General features: G+C 39.8%; 1 protein-coding gene across 1 annotated transcript in view; it reads right to left on the bottom strand.

Annotated features, from left to right (window-relative positions):
• Window positions 1-237: 237 nt before the first annotated feature.
• The window catches only part of SHISA8 (shisa family member 8), a 361466-nt gene continuing 341890 nt past the window's right edge, over window positions 238-19813 (bottom strand). Inside the window, exon 4 of the mRNA XM_075832273.1 lies at window positions 238-1511. Coding sequence (XP_075688388.1) covers window positions 1156-1511 — 356 coding nt within the window. The 3' untranslated portion in view covers window positions 238-1155. The remainder of the gene's footprint in view (window positions 1512-19813) is intronic.

Genomic DNA, 19813 nt, shown 5'->3' with positions numbered 1-19813 from the left:
TAACCAATTTGTTTATTTATTAATTTTTTTATACCAGACAAAGTAATTGAGAATTCTGTGGCAATCATGTGAGTCCGATTCATTTCTTTAAAACTTTTTTTAAATTATAAGTTAAAAAACTATTAAAGGTCTGCTTAACTTTTCATATTTATGTGAGGAAAATTAAATGCAGAGACAGATTAAAAGAGTGATCAAAATTAATTATATTAAACAATATTTGATAGAATACATTGAAGATATTAAACCATGGCGATAGGCCATATTATGTTTATGTGCTATTGCAATATTAACCTTTTCAGTTGTAATCTGTAACAATTATATTTGGTAATGTTTATTTTATAAGACCCCTGGTTAAAAGAAAAAGTTTAATCAAACAGGATCAAACCAGCTTGAAATTGCATTAAAGGGGTTTTCCAGTACTTTTACATTGATGGCCTTTTATATTGATATGTCGGCAATATCAGATTGTTGGGGGTCCGACTCACAGCTAACTGAATGGGCCACGGTGACGAATGCCGTGGCCTTTTCATAGTTTACCAGGCACAGCACTATAAAGACCCGTAGCGGCTCTGCCTGGGATTGCAGAATGGGACCAGGCTGCAGGGAACTGCAATCCCAGGCATAGCCCTTTGTATGGCGCTTTGCCTGGTAAACGATGAAGAGACCATGGCATTCGTCGCCGTGGCCCCACCGATCTAATATTGATGACCTATCCTAAGGATAAGCCATCAATTTAAAAGTACCGGAAAACCCCTTTTAAGTCAGCCAATCTATTCACACAGGCAATAGGATTGGAAATTTATAGGAGTCTAACCACATATCTGGCAAAAAAATATTGTTGTCATTACACAGGCTAACGGTAGGAAGGAAAAACGGTAGGAACGATCTTTTTTTACAATCTGCTTTTAGTTTATGTATAAATAAATCTGTATTTGTTTTTTTTATTACTATTCTCATTCAGCACATTTTTATACTTGAATAAGTATGCCCAGCATTGAAATACAGGATTGTTTATATTGTTTTACTGTTGCCTCACTTTGTAGTATATTCACTGTTCTCACAAAAATGTAATGGAGACACATCGAGCAGCTAATGCTATAATTGTCATTCACATATTTGCCATCTTAGTAGTGAGATGCAGATACATAGCAGTTTTCAGACAGTCACCTCTGTCTTGCTGTTGCTGTGCCGTTGAGGGATATTGGTAAAGTGACTCTGATGGCTAAATAGTTCAGGAAGCTTTTCGATGCTGAATTGCCTTTTGTTGGCATAAACTTGTCTTCGCATGTCATGATGATTTGGGTCCCATCCTTGAAATGTTGTCCCTGCTAAAGGGTGTGTATTGGTTTTAGAGACCTTAATCTTGTGATTTGAATTAGTTGGTATTTTAAGGGAGTTGTCTGGTAAAGGAGCACTATCCAGAGTAATCAACAAACCGGGCTGATAGCATGAAGTACCGTCATCAACATCCCCAACTGGAAATCTCTTGTAAAAGTCATCGGGTGTATTTTCTGTGAAGAAAATAAAGAGAATTCAATGTGAATGGCTTATTTAAGAGAAAACCATATGATTGTACGCAATTGTTCAATATGTAACAAGAGGTTGTCCAGTATTATGTAAATAAAGCAAGCTTAACCCCTTAATGACCAGCCTATTTTAGACGTTAATGACCAAGTAATTTTTACGTTTTTCCATCGTCTCATTCAAAGAGCTATACACTTTTTATTTTTGCGTCGACATAGCTGTATAAGGTCTTGTTTTTTGCGGGACAAGTTGTAATTTTTAATAGCAACATTTTGGGGTACATAGAATTTATTGATTAACTTTAATTAACTTTTTTTGGGGGGGAATAGAAAAAAAACAGCAATTTTTGCGTCCTAAATTTACGCCATTTACCGTGTGGTATAAATAACACAACTTTATTCAGCGGGTTGTTGCGATTGCAATGATACCAAATTTGTATAGTTTTTGTATGTTTTACAACTTTTACACAGTGAAAACACTTTTTTTTCAAAATTATTTGTTTTTGTGTCTCCATATTTGAAGAGCCGTAAGTTTTTTATTTTTTCGGCGATGCAATTGTAAGAGGGCTTTTTTTTTGCGGGATGACTTGTAGTTTTTATCAGTACCATTTTAGAGTAGATGCGACTTTTTGATCACTTTTTATCAAATTTTTTTTAAGGCTGGATTCAAAGAAAACAGCAATTTTTGCATGTTTTTTTATTTTATTTTTTACGACGTTCACCGTGCGGGTTAAATGATGTAAAAAGTTTATAGTTGGGGTCGTCACGGATGCGGCGATACCAAATAGGTGTAACTTTTTTACTTTATTTTGTTTGTTAATAATAAAGCAGTTTGGAAGGGGGAAAAGTTGGTTTTTCATTTTTTTTTCACTTTTAATTAAACTTTTTTTTTAACTTTTTACTAGTCCCACTAGGGGACTTCACTATGCGATCCTCCGATCGCATTTATAATACACTGCAATACTTCTGTATTGCAGTGTATTATGCCTGTCCGTGTAAAACGGACAGGCATCTGCTAGGTCATGCCTCCGGCATGACCTAGCAGGCATTCACCACAGGCAGACCTGGAGGCCTTTATTAGGCCCCCGGCTGCCATCGGAAAAACAGACACTCAGCGTTCTTATCGCGAGGTGTCAGTTGGATGAGAGTGAGCTCCCTTCCTCTCTCCAAAACCACTCAGATGCGGTGCACGCTATTCAGCACTGCATCTGAGGGGTTAAACAGGTGAGATCGATACTTATATCGATTTCACCCGGTCGAGCAGGGATGCCCCCAGCCCTCAGCTGCCTCTGGCAGCTGAGAGCACGGAGATTTGACAGCATGAGAAATGAGACATGAGAAATGAGAGCTGGAATCGGATTGGTTGATGTGGGGCATATGTCCACTTTTTCCTTGTACTGTTTTTTTTTTTTATAACAATTGTCTCCTGGACTGCCAAATGTGGAAGTCTATTAGGCCCTGCCGGAGGCTTGCTGACAGTTTCAAACTAACAGCACTAATACATAGCACTACGTAGGTAGTGCAATGTATTAGTATAGTGATTAGTGATGCAGGCCTTCAAGTCCCCAAGTGGGACTAAAATTAAAAAAATTAATAAAAATGTATAAAAATTAAAATTTTACTAATTATTGGAAAAAACTAAAACATTAAAAAATATATATATAATTGGTATCACCGTGTCCGTAACGACGCGAATTATAAAACTATCATGTAATGTATGTTGCACGTGAATGCCGTAAGAAAAAAAAAGTATCAAAAACAGTGCTGTTTTGAGGTCACATCTCCTCCCAAAAAATGGAATAAAAAGTGATCAAAAAGGCACATTTACCAACGGAATAGTACCAATAAAATCTGCAGCCCATCCCACAAAAAACAAGCCCTTACACAGCTTAATCGACGCAAATAAAAACCTTATGGCTATTAAAATATGGTAACAGAGAAAACAAGTGTGAATTTATTGTGCAAAAGCTGCAATACATAAAGAAAATATATAAATTTGGTATCGTTGTAATCGTATCGACCCGCAAAATAAAAATAATATAGAATTTATAGCACATGGTAAATGCCAAAAAAAACCACAAAAAGACCCTCCAGAATTGCTGTTTTTTTGGTCATTTGCTATTCCAAATAATGAAATAAAAAGTGATAAAAAAATTGCATGTCCCAAAATGGTACCAATAAAATTTAAAAAAGCAGTAATAACACAGCTCTATCGACGGAAAAATAAAAACGTTATGGCTCTAGTAAGGCGTGGAGGAAAAAACATTCTCATGTGTAGGCCAGAGGTAAACATTCCTTTCTGTAGTGAAACATATAGAAACTATGTAAATTTGGTATTGCCGTAAACATACTGACCCACTGAATAAAGATAACATGTCATTTATACTACATGGTAAACACTGTAACAAATAAATAAATAAAAAACAATGCCAGAATCTTTGTTTTTTTGCTCACCTTGCCTTCCAAAAAATGGAATAAAAAGTGATCAAAAAGTCGCATTCCCCAAAAATAGTACCAATAAAAACTAAAGCTCTATCGCAATAAAAAGCAGTTTCAAGAAGTGCTTATCAAGACCCTAGTATTTGGGAACCAGGAAGGGGAGGGCCATATCACAGCGGCTGGAAATTAGGGTGCCCGTATTGTACCAAGACAAGACTTTCTTAGCAAAGTTTCCTAAACTATAAAGCAGGAAAAGTTCCAAAAAGGTGCAGATTGTGTTCCAAAAGAGGGATAAGAATGGACACCAAATATTAGTGCGTCAATGGCCTGTGTAAAATGGACTGCTTCAAAGCGTGCCACACATCTATAGATAATTTTATTATTTAGCCCATTATTATACCCTCTTATTATACCCTCTTATTATGCCCTGATGTACTCTGCCCAGCTTACATATGCCCCTTTATTATAAACTGAAATACCAGTAAACCTTCAAACAAAACCACTACTAAGCATAATCCGAACTCCAAAAGCCAAATGGCGCTCCATCCCTTCTAAGCCCTAAAGTGTGCTTAACCCCTTCAGGACCCAGCCTGTTTTGGCCTTCAGGACACAGCCGATTTTTTCAAATCTGACGTGTTACTGTATGTGGTAATAACATTGGAATGCTTTTACCTATCCAAGCGATTCTGATATTGTTTTCTCATGACATGTTGTACTTTGTTAGTGAAAAAATGTTGGTGATAATTTTGGTATTTATTTCTGAAAAACACCACAATTTAGAAAAAATTTGCAAAAATAATTTTTTTTCTAAATGTAAACGTATCTGCTTGTAAAACAGATGGTAATACCACACAAAATAGTTACTAGTTAACATTTCCCATATGTTTACTTTATGTTTGCATCGTTTTTTTAACGTCCTTTTATTTTTCTAGGACGTTACAAGGCTTAGAACTTTAGCAGTAATTTCTCATATTTTAAAGAAAATTTCAAAAGGCCATTTTTTCAGGGACCAGTTCAGTTCTGAAGTGGCTTTGAGGGCCTTATATATTATAAAATGCCCAGAAGTCACCCAATTTTGAAAACTGCACCCCTAAAAGTATTCGAATCAGCATTCACAAAGTGTTTTAACCCTTTAGGTGTTTCACAGGAATGAAAGCAAAGTAGAGGTGAAATTTACAAATGTAATTTTTTTTGCCGAAATTCATTTCTAATACATTTTTTTTTGTAACACAGAAGGTTTTACCAGAGAAATGCAACTTAATATTTATTGCCCAGATTTTTCAGTTTTTAGAAATATACCACATGTGGCTCTAGTGTGATAATGGACTGAAACACCTGCCTCAGAAGCAAAGGAGCACCCATTGGCTTTTGGGCCTCCTTTTTTTTTTTAGAATATATTTTAGGCACCTTGTCAGGTTTGAAGAGGTCATGTTGTGCCAAAACAGTGTAAACACCCCAAAAGTTACCCCATTTTGGAAACTACACCCCTCAAGGAATTTATCTAGGTGTATAGTTAGCATTTTGACCACACAGGTTTTTCGATAAATTTATTAGAATTAGTCTGTAAAAATGAAAATCTACTTTTTTTCTGAAAAAACATAGAAATTTTTGGGGCCGTGGCCTGGTAATGGCGCCGAGCGGACTTGCAGACTGAGAGCTCCGCTACTGACTACACCCCAGCACGCTCATTACCACGATATCGCAGATGAAAATGGCACCCTATTGGTCAGGAGAGCACCCAGACTTCCAGGAACACCTTCCAGACCGCGATCCGACACACTTACCGGCGGTATTCTCAGGCACTTCGGAGACACAGTGAGGGGAGATAAATCCAAGATGGCGCCGCCGGGTCCTGAACGCCGGACCAGGGGAAATGGCTGTGCAATGCAGGACACCTCCTCTGCAGCTCCCCCTACTTTGGCTCGAGCCCCCTCTCCCAGCCCTTCTTCACCTCAGAAGCATACTACGACTACAGAATTGAATATGCCTACGACTGATGTGATCTCAGTCTCCGGGAAAATGCTTTTGGAGCTAAAGCAGCAACTTGCTGCTGTTCCTACTAAAGGGGACATGGAAGCTTATGTGCACAGATTGGAAACCACATACAAATCAGAGATACAGGCACTGACATGCAATCTTTCTCAGCTTACAGACCAGGTAGTACGAATGGATGGAGGTATTACTGCTGCGTCACAAGTACAAGCCTCTCAACAGTCGACGCTAGAGCAACATACTCAACAAATCCATATGCTGTTTAATATCGCAGAGGATTATGAGAATCGCAACCGACGCAATAACTTGCGCATACGAGGTCTGCCTGAGACGTACAGTACTGCAGCTATAGTCCCTACGCTGAAGGGCTTATTCAACTCTCTTCTGGGCCGCGACCCTGAATCTGCACTGGAAATCGATAGGGCACATCGCACTCTGGGTCCTAGAAACGCTGATCCTGAAAAGCCAAGAGATATTTTGTGTTGCATCCACTACTTCACGCTCAAGGAAGAAATATTACGTAAAGCTATAGATAAAGGCGATATCACTTGGGAAGGGAACAAACTCCAGCTTTTATCTGATCTTTCCAAAATGACTTTGGATAAACAACGGAATTTACGCCCCTTATTGGATGTTCTTCGGGAGCACGGGATTCCCTATTCGTGGGGATATCCTTTCGAACTTCAAGTAAGGAAAGATGGCGTTCTCTTCTTCGTCCGGGACCTTGATGACATCCCAGATTTCTGTGAGGCACTGGACATTCCTAGAGTCTCAATATTGGACCGTCCCTCAACTCCATTACTTCCCCAAAGATCGCGTCAAGGACGCCGTGGCAGATCTCCGGCTATTCGGGGACGTCGTCAGGATCGACAACATGTGGACCCTGTTCCAGAAGCTTGAGGGTTTTTCGTGAGTATATACACTCACCTGCACTTAGCATACCTTCAAGCCTTTTTGAATTTGGCGCAGAATTTTCATACCTATATGTATATGTTTTATATATTTTGTGCCTGATGCAGGGTTACCAGCTGTGGTTAAATGTTGTTTACTTATGCGCTTTTGCGCTATGACTGATCATCATGGCGTGACATGCCTCTACATATCTGTGCTTGTGTTGGAGGCGGTTGCGGTTCACTTGCACTGTCCAAAAGCGCTTTTCTCTAAGGGTTTTCTGTTCTGATGTATGTACATGAAGGTATATGCTATTTTTCCTGAATGTATTTTTTATGAGGTCATATTGTCATAGATACTAAAATATTACGGGTGTTCTCTACAGCTCTTTTTGTACTGTGCTGTTTTCTTAACAATTATTTCTATCTCTATTTTTTATTCCGTTCTTATTATGTTCCTATTCTAAGTAGTACTTCTGGGGTGATAGTCTAGCGTTCGCTGGTTTTCTGACTAGTCATTCTTCCACTTAGGGATTCGCTGGTCCGTCAGCGTAACTTTGTTTGAGATTATCTCTCTGATTTAGTCATCAGAGAGTGGGTATTTACCCTTTTCTTTGTTTCTTCCTCATTTCTTGTTTTTCCCCTTTACCTTTACCTTTTCGTCTTATTTCTACCCCTCTTTTCTCGTCTTTTCTGTGTGGAGGAATGGCCTCGCTGAAGATGTGTACCCTCAATGTTAGGGGATTCAATACACCAGAAAAATGAGCGCAGATCCTATATGATATGCATAAGGAAAGGGTTCAACTCTTGTTTTTACAAGAGACCCATTTTAAAACTGCTCATATCCCTCGTCTTAACACTCAATACTACTCTAAGTGGTATCATAGTACGAATGCGGAGTCCAAAAGTAAAGGGGTCAGCATTGCCATTCATAAATCTCTATTGCATGAGGTATTGGCGACGGCGTCAGACACGGAGGGACGTTATTTATTTGTCAAAATTTCATTGCATGGCAAGGTGATTACTTTGGCAAACTTTTACTTACCTAATCAGGATCAGGCCCGGGTTTGCAGGTCGTTGTTGCGGAGGTTGGAGGACTTTACGGAGGGTCTTTTGGTAATTGGAGGTGATTTTAATCTAGTTTTTGACAAACATCTTGATTCCTCGTCGGGTAAAAGTTGAGTACCTAGGTCCTATTTGTCTGCTTTATCCTCCACACTGCATTCAATGCAGTTGGTTGACGTTTGGCACATGCTACATCCACAAGTTAAGGATTATACATATTTCTCTGCATTGCATAATTCTTACAGTAGAATCGACATGTTTCTTCTCAGTCATCATCTCCTCATGTGGAGACCCACAACACTGATAGGGAATGTACTCTGGTCAGACCACGCTCCAGTGTATCTGATTTTAGACATTCTGGATAGGCCGACTCATTTTAAGAACTGGAAACTGAATGACAACCTCTTGAATGACACTGTCTGTGTGACGGCAATGCATTCAGTCCTTCATTCTTAACCATACAGCTGATACAACAGCCTTACCAGTACAATGGGAGGCTTTGAAATGTGTTTTAAGAGGAGTTCTCATTCAACATGGGTCTCGCTTGAAGAGGGAGATAGGTGCTCAAATAACTAAACTGTTGGATAGGATTAGCGTTCTTGAAGCTCGGCATAAACGTGCACAACTCCTCTCTACACTCTCAGAGGAGTTGACTCAGGGCCCTTCTTGACCAATCTTACACAAGGTATAGAGACAGGAATCGGAAGTTCTTTTATGAATTCGCTGACAAGTGTGGACGACCTCTTGCAAGGGCGCTGCATCCCAGGTCGCAGGCTGTTTATATCCCTAAATTACATACGGCTTCGGGGCAAGTGGTCTCTGATCCAAAGGACATTACCACATGCTTCCAACAATACTATTCCTCTTTGTACAATATTAAAGGCAGTTTACATGATATACCGGTTGAAACTCTGCAGTCCAAAGTTGATGCGTACTTAAATGAGACCCCGCTCCCCACTCTTTCTCATCTGGAATCTGATACCTTGGAAGCTGACTTCACAGAGGATGAAGTGCTGCAAGCTTTGAAGGATTTTCCGTTGGGAAAGAGTCCTGGACCAGATGGCTTTAATAATAAATTCTATAAAACATTTCAGGACTTGCTAACTCCCTTTAACGCGGGTCTTCAATTCCATCTCTTCAGCGTGTGGTTTTACGCAACAGTCACTTGAGACACATATCACGTTGTTACCAAAGCCTGGGAAAGACCCTACGTCTTGCCCTAACTTCCGCCCGATCTCGCTGATCAACGTGGATGTCAAGCTATTCGCGAAGACCATTGCGTCACGCATCTCACCCATCTTAGCCTCTCTCCTTCATGATGATCAGGTGGGATTCGTTAAGGGGCGAGAGGCTAGGGACAATACGCATAAAACAATTCTTCTCATGTCCTATGCACAAAGACAGCATATTCCAGCATGCCTGCTCTCAGTAGATGCTGAGAAGGCTTTCAGACAGGGTAAGTTGGCTATTCCTTCAAAGGACCTTGTCGCAAATTGGTTTAGGTCACAATATGCTCGGTAAAATCATGTCCCTATACACAAGGCCCATAGCCCGGGTACGTGTGAACGGTTTACTGTCGGATCCACTACATATTTAGAATGGTACTAGACAGGGATGCCCGTTATCCCCTATTCTCTATGTCCTAACTATGGAACACCTGGCTAGTGCCCTGCGAAATAACCCATCCATAAAAGGAATAACTGTGAGATCACTGCATACTAAACTGGCTTTATATACTGACGACCTCCTCTTATATGTAACAGAGCCTATTGTGACTTTACCATCCATACTTAAGGAATTTGAACCTTTTAGTCAGCTCAGCAACTTCAAAGTTAACTACTCTAATACTGAAGTCTTAAACGTGTCCCTCAGTCTTGATTCGGTTGAACACCTAAAACAAAACTTCCCATTTAAATGGCAACAGGAATCCTTGAAGTATTTGGGGATCCACATTCCACAGGATTTTAAGGCGTTGTTCCGTCTGAACTACATCTCTCTATTGCATCGTACATCGAGAGATCTAGAGCAGTATTCCTCAGTTCCCCTTCCCTGGTTTGGCCGGATCAACGCTGTGAAAATTAAAATTTTGCCTAGATTTCTACATGTGTTTCAAACGGTGCCGATTTTGGCCACTCAATCCTATTTTCGTCCATTGCATAGAGCCATAAATAAATTTATTTGGGGCTCTAAGAAACCTCGGATAAGCATGACGGTGCCCTGCAGACCTAAATCAGAAGGAGGGGCGGGGTTACCGGATTTAAAAAAAAATATCATTCTGCAGCTCTTCTAATGAGAATTGCTGATTGGTTTAGATCATTCAATCACAAACAATGGGTTTGACTGGAATTTGAAATTTCACCTTTGCGCCTAACATCTCTTCCGTGGATTGCCAAACAACATAGAAATCCACTCATTCTACCATTAACTCAACAATTTCTGGCGGCCTGGGATAGGGATGCAGTGCCTTCCAAATTAACACATTGTCCTGGTCCTTTCACTCCTTTATTTGACAATCATGACTTCACACCAGCAATGGGAGTGGAGGAATTTCTTTCCTGGAGTAGACAGGACAATGTTAGACTCTCTTCCACACTTGCCGACACTCGTGAGCTTCCCACCCTATCGTCTCTGCGGGTATCTTGTCCTCACAAAATATTATCTTGGATGGAATATCTACAGCTTAGAGCATACATTTCCTCTTTCTCAGATTGCGAGGCTCTTACCTCAGACAACACTACATTGGAAACTTTTCTATTGCTACCCTCTATGCCTTCTAAACTTTTATCAACACTACATGCATTCCTTCGTGCTCCCCCTGAGCTTACGCAGCTTAGATACGTACAGGCGTGGGATCGTGAATTATGGTTTCATATACAGGATGAGGATTGGTATAACATTTTTTTTGCTTACACATAAACTGCCCTCAGCTTGCTATGCTCAGGAAAATAATTTTAAGATTCTCACCCGATGGTACCGATATCCGGTCTTGCTACACAGAGCCTTTCCCTCCGTGTCTGATCAATGTTGGCGATGCCTTTCTGCTTTGGGAACCATGCTACACATATGGTGGGAATGTCCCATTTTGTCTCCATTTTGGACTAACATATTCGAACTCTATAATGTATTGTTTGACTCTCAAATACCTATCGAGCCTGCTGTTGGACTATTGTCCCTTTTGCCAGGTAATGTCACAGCTCTGAAAAATGGTATCTTCAGACATTTTCTTACTGCAGCCAGGTGTGTGATTCCTAGACACTGGAAATCTACGGGATGCCCTTCTCTTCGTGAATGGGTAACCGAGCTGAATCATATCATGAGAATGGAGGTCCTTCTGGCATGGGACAATGGAAAACATGACAGATTCATAGCTACCTGGAAGAGTTGGATTCTGTTTACAGAGAGTGATGCTCTCTCCCGTTGGCTGGAAGAACACACTTTAGTCTCTTTGGTCGGTGGCGCATTTTGGGTCGCTGCCATCCCTCTTCACCTTTCACTTTTCACTTATTCGCTTTCCTTCCTTCCTTCTCCGCTCCCCCTTTCTATTTGCGTTTCCATTTTATGATTCATATGCTAATGTAAACTTTGTGATGCTGACATTATATATACTCTACTTGTATTGCATTCAACTGTGTTAATTTGAAGTGGTTCAGTTGAACTGCCACTCGTTTTATGTGCAATTACATTGCTATTGTATATTTGTACTGAAAATTTAATAAACTTTGATAAAGAAAAAAAACAAAACATAGAAATTTTTAATATTTACAAGAAATAATAAAGAAAATGCACCCCAACATTTGTAAAGCAATGTCTTCCGATTACGGCAATATCCCATATGTGGTAATAAACTGCTGATTGGACCCACAGCAGGGCTCAGAAGGGAAGGAGAGCCATTTGGATTTTGGAGCACAGATTATGCTGGATTGGTTATTTGGTGCCATGTCGCGTTTGCAATGCCCTGGAGGGACCAAAACAGGGGAAACCCCCCAAAAGTGACCCATTTTGGAAACTACACCTCTCAAGGAATTTATCTAGTGGTATAGTAAGCATTTTGACCACACAGAATTTTTTGCAGAATTTAGTGGAATTAGGCAGTGAAAATGAAAATCGACTTTTTTTATGAAAAAGCATAGAAATTTTTACAAGGAATAAAGGAAAAAAAGAACCACAACATTTGTAAAGCATTTTCTCCTGATTACGGCAATACCCCATATGTGGTAATAAACTGCTGATTGGACCCATGGCAGCGCTCAGAAGGGAAGGAGGGCCATTTGGATTTTGGAGCACGGATTTTGCTGGATTGTTTTTCGGTGCCATGCCACCTTTGCAACGCCCTGGAGGGACCAAAACAGTGGAAACCCCCCAAGTTACCCTATTTTGGAAGCACCCTCACAAAATTTTTCTAGGGGTTTAGTGAGCATTTAGACTCCACGGGTCTTCTGCAGAATTTATTAGAATTAGGCCGAGAAAATTAATATCACAATTTTTATCACAAATGTTGAATTTTCTCATTTTCACAAGGGATAAAGGAGAAACAAACAACCAATTTTTGTAAAGCAAATTTTCCCGAGTACGGAAATACTCCACATGTGGTCATACGTTTTTTTTCATTAGAAATAAATTAACCCTTTCAGGACTGATCCATTTTTTACTTTCTTATTTTTGTTTTTCACTCCCCGCTTTCCAGGAGCCATAACTTTTGTTCTTTTTCCGTCAGTAGAGTGATGTGAGGGCTTATTTCTTGCGGGAGGAATTGTAGTTTCTATTGACACCATTTAAAGTCCCATAAAATGACTAGGAAATGGAAAAAAAATAGGAAAATATAGTAATATAGGAAAAAAATCTGATTAGAATTTTTGGAATTTTTTTGTTTTTACAGCCATGCAAAAAAAACGAAAAGTACAGCGATTTTAGCGGTTTCAATTATTTACATTTTTTACGGTGTTCACCGTGCGAGTTAAATAATGGTATATTTTAATAGTTCGGCCTTTTACGGACGTAGCGATACCAATTTTGTTTATTATTTACATTACTTTAGAAGAAAAATGGGAAAAGGTTTTTTTTTTTTAACTTTAAACTTTTTTCTTTCTCACTACTAATAACTTTAATTCTTCTACACATTTTATTAGTCCCCTTAAAGGAACAGTGTCATCACAATTATTTTTTTAATATGTTAAAGATGTTAGTGCTTTATTAAAAACGTTTATATTTATTTGTGTGTTTGTGTTTTACTTTTTCTTATTTTTACACTTTTTCTTCCCTATGGGGGCTGCCATTTTTTTTTCCATTTCTGTATGTGTCGATTAACGGCGCCATTTTCCTGTGGACCGGAAGTCGCGGCCGGACAGTAAGATTACTACTTCCGGTCGCGGATTCCGGACTTGTGCACTTGGACCAGCGGCAGCAGACGGAGCGGACGGGCCGGAGGGAGCCGCGGCGGCAGGAGCAGGTAAGAGATTTCTATGTATGTTCGTGTTTGTGTACGTTTACTACTGTATGTAAACCTACTACACTGTGTGTTAGCTCAAAAAATGGCGACACACAGTGTAGGAGGTTAGACCGTTCAAACCCCTCGTTTATCCCGGCACTAGCCAGGATAAAGGAGGGGGGGGGATGCTGAGAGCTCACTAGAGCGAGGGCTTTTTACCCAATTTTGCAATGCTGCAATTTTGGGAATAGCTCCATCTAGTGACCAGCAATGGGAAATATTATAAATTAGAATTAATTTATAATATTTCCTGACTCGTGAAAAAAATTAAAAAAATTTGAACAATGTTTAATCACCTACACACTAAATGTTTAATTAAAAAAAAAACAAACATGTTTTTCTGGCAACACATTCCTTGAACCAGTACTTGAACCAGGACTTGAACCAGTGATCATTGGATTGCTGGTACAATATACTGCAATACTAAAAAAAAGCAGAGGATTGGAGCAGCACTGTGAACAAATGCCTGACTAGGCTGGTGCAAAGCTTCAAAAATAAAGGAGTGATATCCAAAAAAGAGAACGTGAAGCAGCGTCGTTTCACCTCCTCTATGAAGGCATTTTCACTTGAAAATGCCTTCATAGAGGAGGTGAAACGTTGTGGTTCCATGTTGGATGAATAAATTCACTTTATTTGAGTGCTGCTTCACGTTCTCTTTTTTGGATACTGCAATACTAATGTATTGCAGTATATTGTTATTTTTACAGGCTTCTGTAACCGCACGATTGCTGTTCCTGTCCGTTAGTCCTGGGTGTCAGCTGTAATACACAGCCGACACCCGCAGAGTATGGAGTGGGCTCAGCATGTGAGCCCGCTCCATACATCAACCCCCGCACCATGACGTGCTATTAAGTCATAGTGCGCAAAGGGGTTAATGCACAGCGGATGGTGTGAATATTGCAATTTTCCACTGGTATGCCATTTTAGCGCATAATATGCTGTGCCCAGTTTGTGCCACTGAAGACAAATACCTCATAAAGCGTTAAGCGGGTTCTCCCGAGTATGGCGATGCCATATATGTGGGCGCAAATTGCTGTTTGGGCACGCTGCAGGGCTCAGAAGGGAGGGACGCCATTTTGCTTTTGGAGCGCAGATTTTGCTTGGTAGTTTTTCTGTTTGGGGTTTCGCTGGTATTTCAGTTTATAATGTGGGGGCATATGTAATCTGTGCGGAGAACAACAGGGCATAACAAGAGGGTATAATAATGCAGTAAATAAATAATAATTCATAGATGTGTGGCCGGTGTCGCACTGATAAGTAGTGTCGAATGTTACCATTTTGCATCGCTATATTCTGAGAGCCAGAACTTTTTTATTTTTTCACCACCGGAGCTGTGTGAGGGCTTATTTGTTGCGGGATAATCTGTAGTTTTCATTGGTACCATTTTGGGGTACATGCGATTTTTTTGATCACTTTTTATTCAATTTTTTTGCAAGCCGGGTGAGCAAAAACAAGCAATTCTGACAATGTTTTTTCGTTTATTTTTTGCAGCGTTCACTGTGCACTATAAATGACAATTTTACTTTATTCTGTGGGTCGGTACGATTATGGCGATACCATATGTATATGGTTTTTTTTATGTTTTGCAGCGTTTGCGCAATAAAATCACTTTTTTATAAAATAATTTATTTTCTGTGTCAGCATATTCAGAGAGCCGTAACTTTTTTATTTTCCAGTCAAAAAAGCTATGTAAGGGCTTGTTTTTTTGCGGGACGGGTTGTAGTTTTTATCGGTACTATTTTCGGGTACATGCAACTTTTTGATCACTTTTTACACTTTTTATTCTCTATTTTGGGAGGGGTGGTGACCAAAAAATAGCGATTCTGGTGTAGTTTTTTATTGATTTTTTTGGAGTGTTCATCGTGCGGGAAAAAATAACATTGGCGTTTTATAGTTTGGGTCGTTACGAACGCGGTGATACCAAATATATGTACTTTTTTTTAACATGTTAATTTTTTTCCTAGAATGAACGTCTTATTATAGGAAAAAAATGCAGTGTTTGTTTATATAACTTATAACTTTTCTTTTTACACTTTTTTAAAACATTTTAAATACATTTTTTTACTTTTTTCACTTGTCCCACTAGGGGACACTTAGACTTGCAACTCTGATCGCTGCTGGAATACATTACACTACCTACGTAGTGTAATGCATTCCAACTGTCATTGTGACGTGGCTGCTCCTCCGAGGCTTCCGTACATGGCAACCCGGAGGTCATTGTCTGACCTCCGATTGCCACGACAAGCATCAACAGCCCCCACAATCACTTTGTGGGGGCTGCCGATGTGCTTCAAACCCTTTAAATGTGGCGAACGCAATCTGTCGCCGCATTTATGGGGTTAATTGGCGAAATCAGCGGCGATGGTCCGCTGACCGGCAAGACTGGAGTGTCAATATCTTTGCAGGATGTCAGAATAGCCTCTCAGAGCTTCTGTTTTGATGTGAACTGCCTCCCACCCTCATAGATATTTTGCTTGAGGATGCTCCAAAGGTTCTCAATAGAGTTGAAGTCAGGGGAACATGGGGGCCACACCATGAGTTTCTCTCCTTTTATGCCCATAGCAGCCAATGACACAGAGGTATTCTTTGCAGCATGAGATGGTGCATTGTCATGCATGAAGATAATTTTGCTACGGAAGACACGGTTCTTCTTTTTGTATCACGGAAGAAAGTGGTCAGTCATAAACTCTACGTACTTTGCAGAGGTCATTTTCAAACCATCAGGGACCGTAAAGGGGCCTACCAGCTCTCTCCCAATGATTCCAGCCCAAAACATGACTCCGCCACCTCCTTGCTGACGTCGCAGCCTTGTTGGGACATGGTGGCCATTCACCAACCATCCACTACTCCATCCATCTGGACCATCCAGAGTTGCACGGCACTCATCAGTAAAAAACTCTGTTTGAAAATTAGTCTTCATGTATTTCTGAGCCCACTGCAACCGTTTCTGCTTGTGAGCATTGTTTAGGGGTGGCCGAATAATAGCTTTATGCACACTTGCAAACCTCTGGAGGATCCTACACCTTGAGGTTCGCGGGACTCCAGAGGCACCAGCGGCTTCAAATACCTGTTTGCTGCTTTGCAATGGCATTTTAGCAGCTGCTCTCCTAATCCTATTAATTTGTCTGCCAGAAACCTTCAGCATTATGCCTTTATCTGAACGAACCCGTCTGTGCTCTGAATCAGCCACAAATTTTTTCACAGTCCGATGATCACGCTTACGTTTTCTTGAAATATCCAATGTTTTCATACCTTGTGCACTATTTCACGCTATTCGGCAGCATAGAGATCCTTTTTGTTTCCCATATTGCTTGAAACCTGTGGCCTGCTTAATAATATGCAACGTCCTTCTTAAGTCGTTTTCCTTTGATTGGGCACACCTGGCAAACTAATTATCACAGGTGTCGGAGATTGATTACAATGATCCAAAGAGCCCTAAGACTGGGTTCACACGATCTATTTTCAGGCGTAACCAAGGCGTATTATGCCTCGATTTACGCCTGAAAATAGGGCTACAATACGTCGGCAAACATCTACCCATTCATTTGAATGGGTTTGCCGACGTACTGTGCAGACAACCGGTCATTTACGCGTCGTCGTTTGACAGCAGTCAAACGACGACGCGTAAAAATACAGCCTCGTCAAAAGAAGTGCAGGACACTTCTTTCAGGCGTAATTTGAGCCGTTCTTCATTGAACTCAATGAAGCACAGCTCAAACTTTACGGCTGTCAGAGAAGCCTCGCAAAATGCGAGGAGGAGCATTTACGTCTGAAACGAGGCAGCTGTTTTCTCCTGAAAACAGTCTGTCTTTTCAGACATAAAAATGACAGCTACCGTGTGCACATACCCTAAGACACAATACCATCCATGAGTTTAATTGAAAAACTAATAATTAAATGTTTATGACACTTAAATCCAATGTGCATAATAATTTGGAACACGGTGTATAAGGGAAGATTCACTAATGACATAGGCTTGGCACAACAAATTGTACACTGAAATGGCATATCAGAGGAAAAATTGCAATTTTCACTTTGCATCATCCGCTGCTTCTTAATTTCTGAAAAACCCCTGTGGGGTCTTAAGGCTCATTACACTCCTTGATAAATGCTTTTAGGGTGTAATTTCCAAATTGGGATCACTTTTCAGGTATTTGTTATTGTTTTACCTCAGAGCCTCTGCAGTTCTGAACCAATGTGGTGTAAATGGCCAAATTAGGCCCTTAAATGTGCATGGTACTCTTTCACTCCTGAGCCCTGTAGTATGTGCAGGCAAAAAAATTAGGGCCACATGTAGGGTGTTTAATTATTAAACAATGTTTTCTGGTTTTATAGAGAGCTGTCTTTTCATGGTGGCACGAGCTAGGCACAACATATTGGGCACTGATATGACATATCTATTGAAAAATTGCCATTTTCATGCTGCAATATCCACTGTACACTAATTTACACCTGTGGGGTCAACTTGCTCACTGCACCCCTAAATAAATGCATTGAAGGATGTAGTTTCTAAAGCGGGGTCACTTTTCTTTTGGTACATCAGGGGTTTTGCAAACGTGACATGGCGTCTGCAAACCATTCCAGCAAATATACACTCCAAACGTCAAATGGCGCTCATTTTCTTCTGTGCCCTCTAATGTTTCCAAATAGCAGTTTATGACAATATATGGGGGTATTACTGTACTCGGGAGAAATTGCTTTGCACATGTTGATGTGCTTTTTCTATTTTGTTCCTTGGAAAACTGAAAAATCTTAAGCAAAAACTACATCTTGGAAAACATTTAATTTTTAATTTTCACGGCCCAATTCTAATCAATTCAGCAAAAAACCTTTGGATTCAATCATTAACCATTAAATTATTTCCTTAAGAGCTGCAGTTTCCTAAATGGAGTCACTTCTCAGGGATTTCCATTGAACTGGAACCACAGGGGCTCTGCGAATGCGACATGGTGCCTTGAAACCAATTCAGCAAAATCTGCAATACAAAAGCCAAATGGTGCTCTTTCCTTTCTGAGTCCTGCCATGTGCCCAAATAGCAATTTATGACCACATATAAGGTATTGCAGTACTCGGGAGAAATTGCTTTACAATTGTTGTGGTGCTTTTTTTCCTGTAAAAATGAAAGATTTTAAGTCAAAACTAGATGTTATTGAAAGAATTTTTTTTTTCTCATTTTCGCTGCCCAGTACTAACAAAATGCTCACTATACCTCTAAATGAATTCCTCGAGGGGTGTAGTTTCCCAAATGGAGTTGCTTTTTAGGGGTTTCCACTGTACTGGTACCTCAGGGGCTCTGCAAATGTGACATGGTGCCAAGAAACCAACAGAGCAAAATCTGGGCCACATATGGGATATTTCTAAAATCTTTAGAATCAGGGTAATAAATATTGATTTGCATCTCTCTGTTAACACTTGCTGTGTTACAGGGGAAAAAAAAGGATTCAAATTTAATATCAGCAAAAAATTTTAAATTTTAATATTTCACCTTCATTTTGCTTTCATGCCTGTGAAACACCTAGAGGGTAACGAAACTTCCAGAATGGTGTTTTAAATACTTTTATGGGTGTAGTTTTTAAACTGGGGTGATTTATAGGGGGTTTCCGACATATCGACCCTCAAAATCACCTAAGAACTGGTCCCTGAAAAAACATAGGTTTTGGAAATTTTCTTAAAAATGTGAGAAATTGCTGCTAAACTTGAAATCTCCTACAAAAACAAGAGGAATTTCAAAAAATAATGCCAACAGGAAGTAGACATATGGTAAATGTTAACCAGTCACTATTTTTGTGGTATAATTATCTGTCTTGCAAGCATATACATTTAAATTTTGAAAAATGCTAATTTTTCTAAACATGTTGGTGTTTCTTTTCCCCACAAATAAACACTAAATATATCTACCAAATATTACCACTAACATAAAGTACAATGTTTCACAAGAAAACAATCTCAGAATCATTTGGATAAGTGAAAGCATTAAAAGTTATTACCATATAAAGTGTAATATGTCATATTTGAAAAATTAGGCTCGGTAAGGAAAGTCAAAACTGGCTGCTGTTTTGGTTATACCAATTTGTCTTGTCTGTCTTCACAAAGGAGCAGACCGCTAAGGATATATTGACTGACATTGCTAATTACATCATAACTAATGACTTGTCTTGGCTAAATTAAATAATGGTCCAAAATGTTTAGAAAGCATTAATAAGAACAAAGCTCCTGGGCCTGATGGTTTAAATTCTCGTGTCCTTAGATAACTTCGCTCAGTAATTGCAAAACCTTTATTTTTGATGTTTAACCCCTTAACACAATATCACGTAACTGTACGTGATAAGGGTTAAGTGGAAGTATGAAGCGGGCTCAAGGGCTGAGCTCGCTCCGTACACAGCGGGTGATGGCTGTGTTACGCAGCCGACACCTCACTG

This window comes from Rhinoderma darwinii, chromosome 7 (assembly GCF_050947455.1).
Source record: "Rhinoderma darwinii isolate aRhiDar2 chromosome 7, aRhiDar2.hap1, whole genome shotgun sequence".
NCBI lineage: Eukaryota > Metazoa > Chordata > Amphibia > Anura > Rhinodermatidae > Rhinoderma > Rhinoderma darwinii.
Note: the sequence above shows the minus strand (reverse complement) of the source record. Positions and strands in the feature narration are given on the sequence as shown.